Source organism: Zonotrichia leucophrys, chromosome 26, assembly GCF_028769735.1.
Source record: "Zonotrichia leucophrys gambelii isolate GWCS_2022_RI chromosome 26, RI_Zleu_2.0, whole genome shotgun sequence".
Classification (NCBI taxonomy): Eukaryota; Metazoa; Chordata; class Aves; order Passeriformes; family Passerellidae; genus Zonotrichia; species Zonotrichia leucophrys.
In genome coordinates, this window is record NC_088195.1 from 7,103,523 (window position 1) to 7,119,535 (window position 16,013).

The window sequence follows — 16,013 nt, forward strand, 5'->3', positions numbered from 1 at the left end:
ATCTGAGTGTGTAAATAAGTCAGTGAAGCTTGGTGTGTCTGAGTAAACCACTTGGAAGCAGCAGCATTTAGTTAAGACTAAAACTAAAGATGCCAGAAGGCATCTGAAATTACTCATGAAAGAATTTAAATAGATTTAAAAGTCTATCCTGTAACTCAGTGCCTAAAACTGAGTTAAAATAAGTGTTTGAGGAGACCTGTCAAAGGCAACACCTGGGGTTCTGTCTCAGGAGCCAGTGACAGGAGCCTGAGGGACAGGAAAAGGGGGAAGTGCTTTCCCAGTTCCAGAGGGCAGGGACAGATGAGACATTGGGAAGAAGTTTCTCCTTGTGCAGGTGGTGAGGCTCTGGCCCAGGCTCCCAGAGCAGCTGTGGCTGCCCCTGATCCCTGGCAGTGCCCAAGGCCAGGCTGGACGGGGCTTGGAGCAGCCTGGGACAGTGGGAGGTGTCCCTGCCATGGCAGGGTGGGATGGGATGAGCTTTAAGGACCCTCTAAACCAAACCAGTCTGGGATTCTGTGAAAATGCCCTGCCTGGCCCATCCCCTCAGAGCCTACTCCCCAGCTGTCTGTAAACCAGTATCACCAGCATCTCCTGGAATGGCAAAGGCCTCCTTTGAGGGGGGTACAGATGCACATCTTCAGCAGCTCCAGGTCCTCTGCACCTGCCCTTCCTCTCTCTTCCACCCCATGGTAAACTGTCCTACTCCAGTTCAAACTATTTCCTTTCATCACCCAATCTGAGTTATTTCCACCCTACAACCATCACACCAGGGAATGATTTCACACACTCAAATTCTCTGAGTGTTTCACAACTATGTGATTTTATAATTTTTTTCTGCCCTCAGTGACTCCTTGGTCAGTTGATATTACAGGCTAAAATCTTGATTTAACCTCTCCCTCCTTTGCATTACTGTTTGCTAAATTACCATTTCCTGACACTATTTCCAGCCTTTCATAGATTATGAACAAAGTATTTTAAAAATTAAGTTACTGCTGTTACCTGACTCCCTTTAGAGCCACCCAGCTCTCAAGGTCAGCTGGAGACACATCAGGATTTACCAGATTGCTGATGGTGCTGCACCTAAAGCAGAGCCAGTAATTCATCTTCCTAAATAACCTCCTGGAAGCAGAGATTTTGCTGAGCTACTACATGAAAAAAACAAAAGAACTATTAGAAAATAATTAGCATCCACACAGGTTTAACAAAGGCTGTGCAAACCAACCATCAAAAAAATAACCTCACTTTTGTTTAACATCTGATGCAGTTCTAAGAAAGATCAAAAACCTATTCTTATATCCTTAAATATTTCAAGGAAAAGTCCAGATTAAAAATGCATCAACAGTAATCATAATCTATTATATATTTCAAGGAATCCACTTTTAATGATAACATTTTATTGGGAGGGGACTTCACCCACATACAATGTATTAGCAAAAAAAAAAAAAGAGGTGAAATAAGGAAGAGAAAGTCTTTAAGGCTAGCAAACTAGAGGGGAAAAGGACTTATTTAGCACAGACATAAGGAAAAGCATTTTAAAAATAAAGACAAGCTGGAAAGGAAGTTACTTCTTCATGAAGCTACAAGCACAGGGATCAAGCTGCACAGCTTAAACCAGACATTTTTAACCAGACTTTTTAAGTTATTACACAAGACAGTTTCCTGAAAGAGCCAAGAAATTCTCCTTTTTTTGGTGGAAAGGTAATGAAATGGCAGCAACAAAATAAGTTTTAAAAAGCAGTTCCAACAACATTCTACACCCACACTTAGAGCTGCTTCCACAGCCCTGCTTGGCTTTTAGGTGAAGCCAAAACCATGATAAAAAGAAAAGTTTAAATCAAACTTTTGTTGAACAGGCAGGTTTTGCTTTGGTTTTAAACAAAATGAGACCCTTTCAAAACAATTTGCTTCCAGTTAAATCAAATTTTTCCTACTCATTGAAATCTTTTTCCTCCTTGTGTTCAGCACAAAGACGCTGCAGAGGCTGCTTTGCCCAGAGCAGTGCATGACAGAGGTGCTGCCCTGGCCCGAGCAGGCGCTGCCCAGCGAGGGCTTTACCGTGAAATTCCAGAACGAGGGCCCCAGCACGCCTGTGAGGAGCTGGATGGCCACAGTGCAGAGCATGGACTCTGTCACATCAAATCTACAGGTGAGGGAGAGAAACAGTTCAGAGCTCTGTCCTGAGCACTCCTCTGAAGGGGAAAGAACCATTAAACATCTTCAGTCAGGCTAAAGGACAAAATCCAGGATGGGGATGACTCAAAGGGCGATTCAGAGGAGGGATTAACAATCACAAAAACCAGGGGTATTAATGAATTAACAAAACCATTCTAACCCACAGAGTATTTTACACGTTTAAATCTTCATTCAGAACTTCTGCAGTTTACAGTTTTACCGTATCACTCCAACACATGAGAAAAAACAATCATTCTGTGTGTGCATGAGGGAATAAATGAAATTCCTTGCTCTAAGTCATGGTGAATAAAACCCATAACCAAGCACAATCCACAACTCTCATCTCCTGACCTCATGCTCGTGTCTGCAAACAACACTGAATATATGAATTCTTTAGCTGAAGATGCTCCTGCATGTTTCAGAGGAGCAGAAATGCAGATCGTATTTCAGTTGGACACCTCTGAGGAAAAGGAAGAAGTTTCACCTCCCTCCTCATGCAGCTTCTTGTCAAATAATGCTCCAAGAAGTGAGCTCTGGACCCCTGCTCAGGGGTAATGACACTCCATTCTGTATCTATTTATTTCTCGCCCCTGACAGAAAGGGATAAAATTATGCTGGAGCCAACAGAGCCGCGGAAACCACCCTTTCTCCCAGTACAGTGCCATAAATCTGCATTTTATCATAACAAAAAGATTTTTAAATGGGATCAAATTTAAAATTCAAACCATCTAGTTTAAAAAGAAAATAACTCAGCAGCAACAGCAGGGTCAGCCAGAACACAGCTCCTGTTTATGGCTGTGCTTATCAGAGTGTGCTGGAACAGACACCCACGATGCCAAGGGATTTCAAATGGGCAGCACAGAAAGGTCATTGAGGCCCCACTGCAGGGCTCAGGTGCAGTGATGATATGCAGACACCAGGCCTGAGGAGAGGGGCCACTGAAGTTCAGCCTGATAAGCATTTTCAGTGTAATTATCACAGTACATAACACAGTAAATAGCTAGGAGAGGTAATAGTTGGTATTTTAGGGAACGCAGGAAGGGAAAGCCCCATGCCCAAACCCCACAGCTACTTTGGTGCTTCACAACAGCTGCAGTTTCTGTTCCTTTTTTCCTATGTTATTTTAGGTGATATTTGTAATTCAGACATGGATCCATCTTTTAAACATCATCTGGCAAGTTCAAGAAGGGGCATTGACCTTGGCATGTGCTTCACTCCACGGAGATACTGGCACTGACAATCCCTGGGCCTGCCCTGCTGGGAACCCTGTCAGGCTCCTGAGTCTGGAGCCAATTAACACACAGGGGATTAGTGCTGCATCCAGAATATTCCCTTGTCAGTGCTAATTTATTGAGTGTATTCCATGGGCAATTCTTAAAATGCTCTGTTTGACTAAACAAATCATTAGGCAATTCAAGAGCCACCACTGGCTCAGAGCTCAGAGACAGCTGCAGTCAGTCCCCTCCTTGTGCTAACAGGGAACCCAAACTGAATTCAAATAGAGAAATGCCCTGAGAAAATGAGCCAATGACAACAGGAAACAGACACTTACACTGGGGACAGCCCTGAAATCAAGTCAATCTCTAGCAACACAGCTGATCTAATACAGCTTTTTAAGGCTGTATAAAACTACGGTGGAGGTTTATGCATCTCCCAACACACAAAACTCCATGAAAAAGTCCCAAATCACAGCAGACAAGAAAAACACTCCTGCCTCAACAGAAAACAGAAGTTATGGGCCTGGAAAACTTACAGGGATCCATCTACCAGTTAATTCTCTAGTCTGCAAAATGATGATTCTTCCATCTGTCTTGTCCATATCTACTGAGCGTGCAAGTGGGATTACTAAGGCTGAGCAATGAACTGGGAATCTGAGCAGGAGACAAAGGACTGTTTTCTTAGGGGAACCACAGCAGCAAGAAAAGAATGTTCAACATCAGAACACAAGAGAAAGAAAGGCTGAGAGTCACATGCCAGAAGTGCAAACACTTCGTTATAAAGTTATTAGAGTTTTATCCTAACTCATTCCAATCCAGCAGTTTCACTTGGATGCCATGAAATACAACAGCGTGAATAAAGCAAACTGTATAGAAAAAATGAGAACATGAATTAGAATTATTTCCAGCACCAGGAAATTCATGTTAAGGAAAAAATAATATTAAAAATTAAGGGAAAAATAATTTAAAATAAGCTCCCTTCCTTGTTATTATACACATCAGTATGTAAATTTTTCCTTCTGTTGCTCCCAGAGGTACACAGAAGTTGCATGGGTAGGCAATAGCCATATGCTTGTTATGCTGCAGTTCATTATTTCACAGGAAAGTGAGAACTCCAATGATTTATCAGAACAATCAGGAGCAGCATTGCCACACATGACCAATGGGATTGTGGCTGAAAATGCTGTTGAAGGGAGGGAAGAGGAGGAGGATGTGGAAACCACCCCCCCCACCTTTTCTGTGAGCCCTCACCAGCTGCAGTTTCTGTGACGCTGCCAGCGCAACCGAGGGAGCAGGAGGTGCAGGTTACCAACACCAAACTTCACACCCACCACAAAGACACTTCAACACATCCTGCTTGCAAGCACAGAGAACCCAACATCCCCTGACACCAACAGAGGCTCTACTTAGCCTCAGATTCTCCTCTGTAAACAACCTGGGTGTAAAAGTTCTCCAAGAAGCATTGGAAAGTTTTAAGCTCTACAATCATAGCAATGATTGCCTTATCTCAGAGTGGAGATGCTGAGGCTGTTCCCAAGAGCAAGAACTCAACGTGCTAAAGTCTGACTTGGCAGGCTTCCATCCCTGTATGTCAGTATTTGGTGTGTGTTGTCTATGCAAGATAGAACATCAACTCCTCCTCTGCTGAGGCTGAAGAGGAAGGCTGGCTTAGCTTTCTGAAATCCCCCATTTCCTCACCTCTCCTTCAGACCTTAGTGGCAGCAGTGGTGATAAGGACTCAGGTGAACCAACCCATTATCCCACAGGCTCTTGGGCCTGGACAGCTGCTCCAGAGTCACTGAACAGGAATCTTTCCCCAAATTCTCCAGTTCTCATCAAGAAAGGTTGTTTTGTTCAGCAGCCTGAATAATTTTGCTTTCTCTGGGGATTATTATTCAAACAGCAGTGTAACCATGTTTGACTTTTCAGTTATATGAAAGGTGGTAAAAACTGATTCTTCATCTCATATTTATGATATTCCTTTGTGAAACCTCCTTGGAAACTAATTTCCATCTCATTGTGTCTATATTTACCCACATATATTTACAGCTATAATTCCTACCATCACAACTTATGGTATTTTCATTAAAAAAGGTTGTAATAAACCAGAAAATGCAGTAACTTGTAGGAGAAATGCTGGAGACCATGGTACAGCCCTCATATCTCTGGATGGACCCCTGAGTGTTCAATGCCCACTGGGTTATTTCAATATGATTCAGCACCTCCAGCACTTCCATCATGAACAAATGCACTAGGACTTTACCTGAGCAGTTTGTGTCTCATGTCTCTCAAGAGTACATCCAGGCTGGACAAGGGGGAATGGCGTCCCGCTGCCAAAGGGCAGGGTTAGATGGGATATTGAGAAGAAATTCTTCCCTCTGAGGGTGGTGAGGCCCTGGCACAGAATGCCCAGAGAAGCTGCAGCTGCCCCATGCCTGGAAGCATCCAAGGCCAGGTTGGACAGGGCTTAGAGCAACCTGGGATAGTGGAAGGTGTCCCTGCACATGGCAGGGGGCAGAACTGGATGAGTTTAATGTCCCTTCCCAGTCAAAGCAATTCCATGGTTCTGTGATTCTGAGCTGTGCTGCAGAATCCAGCTCTGACAGGGATAGACAGCCCCTGCAATCAGGCTGTGCTCTGACCTTGAGCAGCTGGAACATCCTGAGCCTGCACACACTTGCTTCTCCTCCTGCACTTCCTGCAGGGACCAGGACCACTACTGAATCCAAATGAGATAACCCTGGATTGGGGAAGAACCAGGTGATCACACCTGGGCTCCAGATAACACTGGAAAAATCCCTTCAGGATTTGTACTCCCTAACAATCTGTTTTCGGCAGTGTGTCCCTGAAGCACCTCTCATCTGCTTCCACAAGGACACATGGAAGTCCATTGCAGCTTGGCAGTTTGATTTTTGGGATAGGCAGGAAAAAATTCTCTGTTTGCAAAGCAGAGGAGCCCCTGTGATGGCACAGCTGCCCCAATACATGACTCAGCTCATCCTCTGCTGCAGCACAGCAAATCCACAACCCAGACAAACCAGTTCCTGGGCTGGAAACCAGGTCAGGAGAACAAAGTCATTATTTGGGCTGCTTGAATACTAAGCCTCTCTGCCATTCAAAATCACCTTTCTCTTTTTCAAATGCGCTGAGCACTCCTGTTTTTCCGTAAGATCATTCCCAGATCAGGTGTTTTAAGTAAAACTTCTGCATTTAACTCTATCCCTGCTGTTCCAGCTGCCTTTGCACTGCTGATATTGTTACAGTGACTTTCCTGGAGCCTGCCCTACTTGCCTTGAGACACTTCCTGCTTCCTGCTGGGGAATGCTTAAGCAATACTGACCTCTAGCTATTTGAGCTGTTTAATCAACACCAATTGCTTTTTGAAGAGTGGTGGTTGCTAGGATCATAATTAATGGAATTATGTGATCAATTGAAGATGGAGACAGATCATGGAACTTTATTGACTCAACTGATTATTCCAAAACCTGGAGTAGCACAGGGACATCCCCCACAGCTGTCAGGCAGAAGATGAAGAACCTACACAGCTGATGGATTCAGTAATTGGGCCCAACTGAACAAAGTTTTCCTCCTCCACCTGTAGAATCTGTAGGAACCTCACAGAATGGATCCCATTTCCTCCTCCCTCAGGGGAAATGATCCTGCCCTGCAATATGACAGGCTCTGCTCAGCTTCAGGGACTTGCCAAGGTTGGCGCAGTGACACCAAAGAGAATCATGGAATTGTTAAGGTTGGAAAAGCCCTCCAGGATCAACGAGCCCAGCCTGATGGATCCCCACCTTGTCACCAGCCCTGAGCACCACATCCAGCTGTTCCTTGGGCAGGGATGGGGACTCCAGACCTCCCTGGGCAGCCCCTTCCAATGCCTGACCACCCCTCCCTAGGAAGAAATTCCTCCTGATGTCCAACCTGGCCCTTCCCAGGTGCAGCTTGAGGCCGTTTCCTCTCGTCCTGTCCTTTGCTCCCTGGGAACACAGCCTGACCCTGTCCAGGCTGTCCCCTCCTGTCAAGAGTTGAGCAGAGCCACAAGGTCCCCCCTGAGCCTCCTTTTCTCCAGGCTGAGCCCCTTCCCAGCTCCCTCAGCTGCTCCTGGAGCTGCAATCCCTTCCCCATACACAAACCACACGCTGTTCCACGAGCACACACTTTGTTTGACACTAATTTTCCTGGTTTTTCTTAAGATGGATTTTTCCAGCAAGACAGGCTGATTCTATAACTCAGCACTTTAGGCCTGTGTGGAAGGAGGGAAATACAATCTCTCCCTTTAGCACCCTCTGCTCCTCTGCAAGCCATTTCATTATCAAGCTCTCTCTGCACTGAAATACAATTTCTTCAACATACCACAAATAGAGTAAGTGATAACCAGCTGTCTACTCTTTCCTGCTGCTTCAGAATTCAGTCAAGTCAAAACCACTGTCACATTCCCTAAAACAGCACTACCACACCCTCTCTCTGAGAGTCACAATAGGGGATACAGACAGGAAAAAGCTCCTGTGCACAAGGATTTTTTGGCTCCTTTCAACAGCTGTCTCTGAGCCCACTTATTCAGGATTAAGGATACCTAAGTGTGTGCACTGCAGTGAATCTGAAAGAGTTGATAAAATACCGTTTTTTCAGTTTTAGATTAGTGAAATGAAGGCTTCATAAAAAAAGTGTCAAACAGTGAGAATCTGTTAACTGGATAAATAGTCTCATGGTTTAGGCATTAAAATGAACATCAGCTTATGACAGTCTATTAACCTGGTGACAGAGGGCAAAAGAAGGAACAAATATGTTTACTACACAGTGCTGTGTTATCTAAATTAATGATACACACCTTTAGGTGCTTATTGCCTTATATGAATTAGCCACATATTAATGGCCACCACATTCTTATATTATTATAAGGCCAGGCAGAAAAATCAAATTTGCTGAAAAATGCCTCCAAAATACAGACTCCTCACAAAGGAATGTCCCAGTCAACATCAGCACTGACCCAAACACTTCTCTGCAGCACAGCAGCAGTTTGGGGAGGCTGATACTTCTACCTGTAAAGTCAAGCAGATGCCAAGGTCAGGCTTTTGTGTTCTTTGATCAATATCCAGAAATGTTTGATTATCAGGGCCCTGTAAAGTTTGAAGGGAGCTAAAAGCATTCAGACTTCTGGTACAACATGAAAGTGATACTCCTAAAACAGGAAAGTATTGGAGCCACATGACTTATTTTAAAGATGTAAGTACCAGAAGGGGATAGTTTCAGTCAATATGCTTCAGTGTAGCCAGAGTTGGAACAGAAGCCTAGATATTCTTCTTTTCTTCCTCTAATAGACATTTAAAACTGATCCAACATCTTAAATTTTTGAGCAGAAACACATAAGTTTCTCAAGAGCATATGCATTATTGAAACAGTATCCTGCCAATAAAAACTGTCATATACAAGAGACTCACATTTATACTGTTTTAGCCTATAGACTAGCAATTATAGACCATAAATAACAGTCTAGTAGACATCTGTATGTAGTTGTTCTAGAATTGTTTCAAAATCCCACAAACTAAGGGCAAACTTCAGTTTCCAGATGCAAAAAAAAAAAAATTCTCCAGTACATTTATTTGAAATGTGTTTGTTTACTCTGCAAACACAGAATAAATTCTCACCATAGAATACATTTATTTCCTTATTAAGGTTAGAGAATCCCACAGCTCACCAAGCCCTTGTGTTGCACCTCCCACCCAGCCTCATCCAGCAGGAAACAGGATTTCTGCTCCTGACCTTCTTGGCACTGCAATTTTGGTTCCATTTATTGACAGAACCATGATCTGCACTAACCAAAAGGGATTCTGAACTCTAAATTGGAGGCACAAGGGCAATTAATACAGCATATTTTAAGGGTTATGGTTAATATTAACGAATAACTGCACATCACAATCAAGCAGTATCAAGACAGAGTTTAATGAATGCTAAAATCAGACTGCCACCATCTGACCAAAGCATTCCAGTCTTAGGATAAAACAGCAGGTACTTTCCATTACAACAAAAGCTCTAATTAACTAACAGGCCAAAATTATATTGCTACCACTCCTAACACAAGCTAAGGGACATTCACTATTAATTACAGATCCAACACCTGCCAAAAGCTCTAAGGGTGTCACTATGGATAAAAACAATTTGCTACTGCTCTGGGAAGCTGCACTATGGGCACACAAGGTGCAATTCAGGAGAACAGGGTGACTTTTCCCTTTCTCTCAGCCAGGTACTTACATGCCAAAGCGCAGTGTCCCCGAGACGTACGTCTGCCAGTGCGCGCAGTAAAACATGAACGTCCCAGCAAAACAACAAAAGAACATCCAGTCAGGGTTGGTGCCCAGCTGCACAGCAATACAAGTTCCCAAAACCACAAAGACTGCAGGAGAAAATCAGTCACAGAGTGAAAAGGGTGGATGTGTGTAAGCATCCTCACCAGAAGCAAAGCTAGCAACAGGGCCCACAGGAAGGACAGTGGGAAGGTTTATCCTGGCACGGTTATTTCATAGGAATAAGAGATTAATGCTTCCACTTAAAAATATACAGGTTGCACAACACATTTCAATCCATATCAGTTATTGGAAGTCATCAATATTAAAGGTTTCTAAGTCTCCTACATTTTTATTCCTTGTGATGCCTAATGTCATTAAGGGACTTGAGTAATTTCTGCAGCTGCAGCCTGCAACAAGTTTTGGGGTTTTCTCCTGCATTTGCCAAATATTTTTCTCTGTCTTCTGAATTTCTCTGATGGCATTAAGAAAATCAAAGGTCTGGATACATTCAGGATGAGTAACATATCTAAGCTTTCCCCTCCACCCTTCCCATATACAACTCTGACAAAGAATTCATAAAATTTAAAGCCTAAGACCTTTAAAACTTAAGGAACCCAAAACATCCAATCAGGAGCAGGACCCAGTCTTGTGGGACCCTTCCAACTCAAGATATTCCATGATTTTACAATTTTTTTGCAATGGGGTTAAACTTCAGACTGGTTCGATGAACTCCACCTACCCAGGAAATTACCTACATGATTCAAATCCTAAACTCTGACTTGTAGAGTCCCACTGCTTAGGCTTAGACCTGTCTTGGTATCACTCTGTATCAAGTCAATATGAAATAATATAGCAGAGTATTATGACAATTTCTTACAGAAAATACTTTAGAACCAAGACTCTGCTAAAGCATCATATAGAAGTGCTGTCTCAGGTTGAATTAGTCCCATGCTTAGTTTTGTTTTCAATGTAATACAAGAGAAGACATTCAGCTGATCCAGAGCACTGTTCTATGGAAAGGTGACTTTCTTGGTTGAAATTGCTACATTCAACACTATCAGTTGTCCTTTCTTCAGTAAAGAAGCTTTTTTTATTGTATTGCAGAACTGATCCCTGAAACAGAGCAGTTTAATCCTCCTACTTCAATTAAAAATGACAACAATACCTGTGGACAATGAATCACAGCCATGATCAAAAAGCTCTCCTAATGGAGTGCTGCTGTTTGTCCTTCTTGCTTGTTTTCCATCTATAGCATCCAGGGACTGGTAGATGAAAAGGCCACAAGCACAAGCAATGTATGCCCAGGGAGGTGCCTAAGAGAGAAAGGCAATCACAATAAGGTTTAAAATAGATAAAATTCTCTTTAAGAAAGAGAAAGCCTGCAGCTGTCCCACAGCCTGACAAAACAGTTTTCCCTTTGCACATACATCCTCCTCCTCACCCAGGGACCTTTCAGCATCTGGTCCTTGCAAGGACAGACAGAATGGTTATTACATGTGGAATGTAAATAAACCAGTGACAGATTAATAGCTACAGCCCCTGCTCTGAAGTAGGAAGTTGCACTGTACAGCTGGAAAAATTGTAATACTACATTTGCAAAGCAGTGCATAACAAAGTTACATTAAATATATGCAAGTTGTAACTGGGATTTCAGAAACTTGGGAACTTTTAGCCCCCAACTTTGTCACAAACACTTCAACAGTGTTCATCTTCACCAGTCCACCACCATTTGAGAGCTGTGTCACTACCAGTGCCCAGACTGAGTCCAAGAGCATTTCTGGAGCTCCGCAGCACAGCCCCTCCATCACCAAGTGTCCCCTCCAGTACAAGGCACCAGCAGCTTTGCCAGATCTACAGTAAGAACCTTTAATGGTCACATCCATGAAAACGATTTCTACTCAGACAGAAACACAAACAATGCCAAAGCCCTGCTGGAGAAAGATCACAATCCAGGCTTTTTTATGCTTTCTGAAGCATAAGCCATTAAGAACACAAAAGCCAGGGAGGTGCCATTACTCCATCTGCGTTTACACATCCATAAGTCAGATATTATTGGCTATTTTGCAATCTTCACATTTGACACACTTTACAGAAGTGAGCACTTACAAGCACCTTTATTTTACAGACCACACCAAGAAAAACCAAATACAGCTTAATCTCATAAAGCCCTGAAGTCCAGATGGTTTTGGCCAACACAAACATGACTAATTTGTAGCACATCAACTTAAATGTATTTCCTTCTACAATTTGCATTGCTCCTGCCATTTACCAAAACAGTTTGTTCTGCCCCAAAAGCTGCTGCTGTGATGTGCTTACAGTACTGTCTGTACAAACAGCACAAGGTGAGAAAGGGGAAATGTGTCACCCAAGAGCAGAGCACCACATTTAGCCAAGGTTCTGATGCCACACAACTCCTTCTCATTTTTATCCCTCACGTACAGATTTAATCTGCCACATTTAAGTTAGATGGCATCACCCTGAAGGTTTCTCTATAAACTTAAAAATCAATCTGCTGGCTCTCCTTTCTTAAAAGCTCCTTTCATGAGCAGTGTAGGTGTTTCCACTTAGACCTATTTATATCCAAGTAAAATTTCACAGCTCTCTTCTTATCCAGATAATTTTTCCTTTTTTTTTTTTTTTTTTTTTTTTAACTCAGGTACCATTCCATCAGTCAGCACTTTTCCAGCTGGGTCCTCCCAGCTAAGCAGGAAGTATTTGCATCTCCTTTACTCTCTGGTTGCACGAGGCCCTGAGTGACAGCCATCTGCCCTGGCTGCACCTTTCAGCAACAGGAAGGGAGGAGTCACCCTTGAAAAAAAAGCAGAACTAAAGCTGAGCTACAAGGAGGAGAAAATCTACATCAGAAATCAGTAGTGGTTTGGGGGGAGGAGGAGAAATTCTGCTCCTGGAGTTTCAGAGCCCCATTTTCTTCCCCACACAGCTCCTTGACACTTAAAAAGCACCTCCCTGGTCATGCTGTGCCATGTGGCAAATCAGATCAGGCCAAAGTTGCCTCAGCACTAAGTTATTTTTCAGTTCAAGTGAGGAAAAAAAAATCTCACTCACCTCACACAAAGTACTTCTCAAGTTGTAAAACACCAAACAGTGCTTTCATACAGCAGCCTTCAGCTAACACTGAATTTCTGACGCTCTGAGTGCAGCTTCCTGGGCACTTCAGAAGTTTAGTTACCAACCAAGACACAACTCTTCTCCAAATTCTAAATTCTGCTCTGGTTTAATGACCCACATCAGCTCTGGGGTCCCGAGAGCTGAAGTCTCTCTTTCAGACCAGATTTAAGAGTCTGAGTCCCCACACAACCCTGCTCAGAAGTAAACATAAGTTAAACCAACACACACCACAATGCCACAGCCTGGAAAAGGAGGGGGCTGCTCCAAGTATTCCCTGCTCAAACTGAATAGTCACTGTTTATTTTACACCTGCCAAATTCCACAGATTATTGTGAAACAATCTATTTCAACAGATTTCTAGGAGAGGCAGACATCCCTTTCCCATGTCATACGTGGAGCAGGGATGCAGTGCTGACTGTGCCAACCTACGTGAGATTATGGAGACTGGTGGGGAACAAACTGTGCCCTGCTGGATTCCCAACCTCAGCTGGGAGACTTGGTTAGGAAGGAGTTCAGGTGTTTTAAAAGCTGGAACTCTTGAGACATTCCCAGCCATGTGATATGTAACACATTTCTATACCAAATAATTCCCTTTCTCAGTGCACACACACAAAAGCAGCTTTTAAGATTCAACACTCAAGTGAAAACTCTTCCAGTGCACAAAAATGATTCTTCAAGTGCCTTATGAGGTAAGTGGTGATAGAGGGAAGCTGAAATGCCTCAAAAAGACTTTTGTATCCCTGAAATCAGGTTAAAACAGTTCTGCTCAGGGCATCTGGGGAGTTTTAGAGCATTCAGAACAAAGAATAAAACCACTGACTTTTATCTGGCCTTCTCACAGCACAGCCACAGCTCAGGAACACAACTCCACCACGCTGTGCCAAAGTCCTGACTGAGCTGCCAGGACACCAGTGGGGCCCAGGAAGGTGTCCCTGTAGCTCACTAAGCTGGGTTTGGTCACACCAGCTTTGATATCTTAAGTGGCACCACTCTAGAGCTCAGTGCATTGGCTCTGGTGCAGCCCCAAGCATGTCCAACCCACCCAGCTCGTGTGGCAACTCTGATCCCTGAGCTGAGGGGGAGTTGCCCTGCTCTGGTCACAGAAAGTAAACAGGTGCCGACTCCTCCTGCCACGCAGGCCAGGCAGCTGCAGAGCCACTGCTCCAACTCCTGGCAGGGCTGAGCTTTGTGCAGCAGGTCCCTCATGGCTGCTTCGGTGTCAGATCCTGCTCCACATGGATGAGTTGGCCCCAGGAACTGCTGGCTCACTCCAGCATCCACACATGCTCTCTCTGCATGCCAGCATCACAGAGAGGCACAAACATTTACAGAGAACAGGTTACAAAGACCAGGACTGTGGGCTGAACAGCAAGAACCAGCTCTCCCCAAAGCCACAACCCATCCAAAACCAGTGACAGCAACCAAAACAAAAGAGTGCCAGGAGTCCATAACTCACCTGCTCTGTAGCTGTCGGGCAGTAACATACTAATAGCAGAGTTGTAAATATATTTATTAACAGTCCGATGATGGTGATCAGGTTGGGGGCAATCCAGGCTGGAACTCTTCCCACTAACCATTCCCAGTAGCCCTGCATGAGGGGCTCAAGCAGGGAGCGTCCGGCACTCTGGTACTTGTGCTCCTCTAACCGTTTGAGCTGGTGCTTGGACAGGGGTGGCGTGGGCAGCTGCACCAGCTTGCTGAGCACGCAGGCAGCGCTGGGGCCGTGGCCGCAGCCCGCGGGGCCCTCCAGGTGCGACTCCCCGCATCGCCTCTTGAGGCTCCGGTGCCCACTCATGGGTTGGGTGGCCAAGGAATTGTCTTGGGCAGGCAGCAGCTGGGCTGGAGAACCATAAGATCCTGCAACACAGAGGAGCAAGACACGCCTGAGCACACAAATGAGATTTTAGGACATCAAAAGTTCCCAGCTGCTGCCCTAAAGAGCGTTTCAATTGCCACCAGCAAAGCAAGATGATTTCATAGGACTACTCCTTTGAAAGAGAAAGTTATTTGGAGAATTGCTGACAGAACGACAAGAAACAAGTGCTCCAAATGCAGCAGTAAAACCCTGCAGCCACCAGCTGAAATTCCCAACCCCAGCAGTGAGTTGTGTTACAGACTCCTCACACCTCTCCCAGCAGAGCAGGTGACACCATTCAGCTTATCAACTGAGAGCACCAAAAACTGCACTAAGACTGAAAAGTCTTAAGTTAAATTGGTTTGGAGCAGCTTTGTCTTCCGCAGTGATGCTGGACAACCAATTAAAAACAGTTATGTACATTTTTTTTCAGATTTCTGTTCCTCATTTCAGTTTTGCTATAGCTTTTTTCTTCTCTAAATTTAACCCAGCTCATTGTCTGTTCAACTTTCAAGAGATACAAAAAAACATGCAGGAGCTGGAGAGCTTTAGTTGGCCAGAGACAGCATGAAGCAGCTGTGAAAAGCAAATACAGGGTCAGGAGCAACTTTTTCAGCACAAACAAGAACCCTCACAATGTTCCATCTCCCTTGAAAGCAGATGACCAGGGACATGTAACTCTCCACAAGAAGTAGAGAAGCAGCACAGAAAGGAGACTCAAAATAAGAGTTTGCTGTTTATCTGTAGGAGACAATCATGGAAAAAAAAAAATAGAAAACTCGGTTGAAGGCCAGCAAACAAAGCAGAGAAAGGAATACAGAGCTCTAGAGCCATCTGCACTGCACGGGCAGAGAAAGCTGCGCAAATCAAAGGTCACCACTGGCCTAAGAACAAGTGATCTGAGCTCCACTCTCCACTCCCTCGGCAAGGCAAATTCCAGCAGTGAAAAGCCACCTCAGGCAGCCCCGTCAGAGGGAGGAGAAGAGAAAGTGGCAGGGCCTTCGCTGCGTTCGATAAGCTCGGGAGGAAGCCGAACTGCACCTCTCCAATGGCCAGGAGACCAGAATTGGTCACCGCAGAGGTCCCTGTGGGCGGTGCCCTGGATGACCAGAAAAATTACTCCCAGTGCATTAAACTGGGCTTTTCCCTCATCCTGAGGGGACGAGCCGGGGAAAAACAGCCCAGGAGCGCCTCATTTTCCAAAACAAACGCCCGGCCCGGCTGCCGCGGGGCTCGCCCCGGGCCTGGCACACACCCGGCCGGGGAGGGGCCCGGGGCACCCCCGGCCCCGCCGGCGCTTCGCCCCCGCCCACGGCGCAGCCCCGGCTCCCCCCGGACCCCGGCCCAGCC

At 44.8% G+C, this 16,013-nt stretch overlaps 1 protein-coding gene across 6 annotated transcripts in view; it reads right to left on the bottom strand.

The window, feature by feature from the left end:
* The window catches only part of CEPT1 (choline/ethanolamine phosphotransferase 1), a 32,301-nt gene that overhangs the window by 16,111 nt on the left and 177 nt on the right, over positions 1-16,013 (bottom strand). For 2 of the 6 annotated variants that reach the window (XM_064733313.1, XM_064733314.1), the window contains exons 2-4: positions 14,265-14,665; positions 10,845-10,992; positions 9,645-9,786 (exon numbers count right to left, since the gene is read on the bottom strand). In XM_064733313.1, the coding sequence (XP_064589383.1) occupies positions 9,645-9,786; positions 10,845-10,992; positions 14,265-14,603 (629 nt within the window). In that variant the 5' untranslated portion in view covers positions 14,604-14,665. Of the gene's footprint in view, positions 1-2,055; positions 2,141-9,644; positions 9,787-10,844; positions 10,993-14,264; positions 14,666-15,547; positions 15,569-15,617; positions 15,638-15,704; positions 15,726-16,013 lie in introns of those variants that run through there. The other 4 variants (XM_064733318.1, XM_064733317.1, XM_064733316.1 and 1 more) reach the window with 4 other exon arrangements.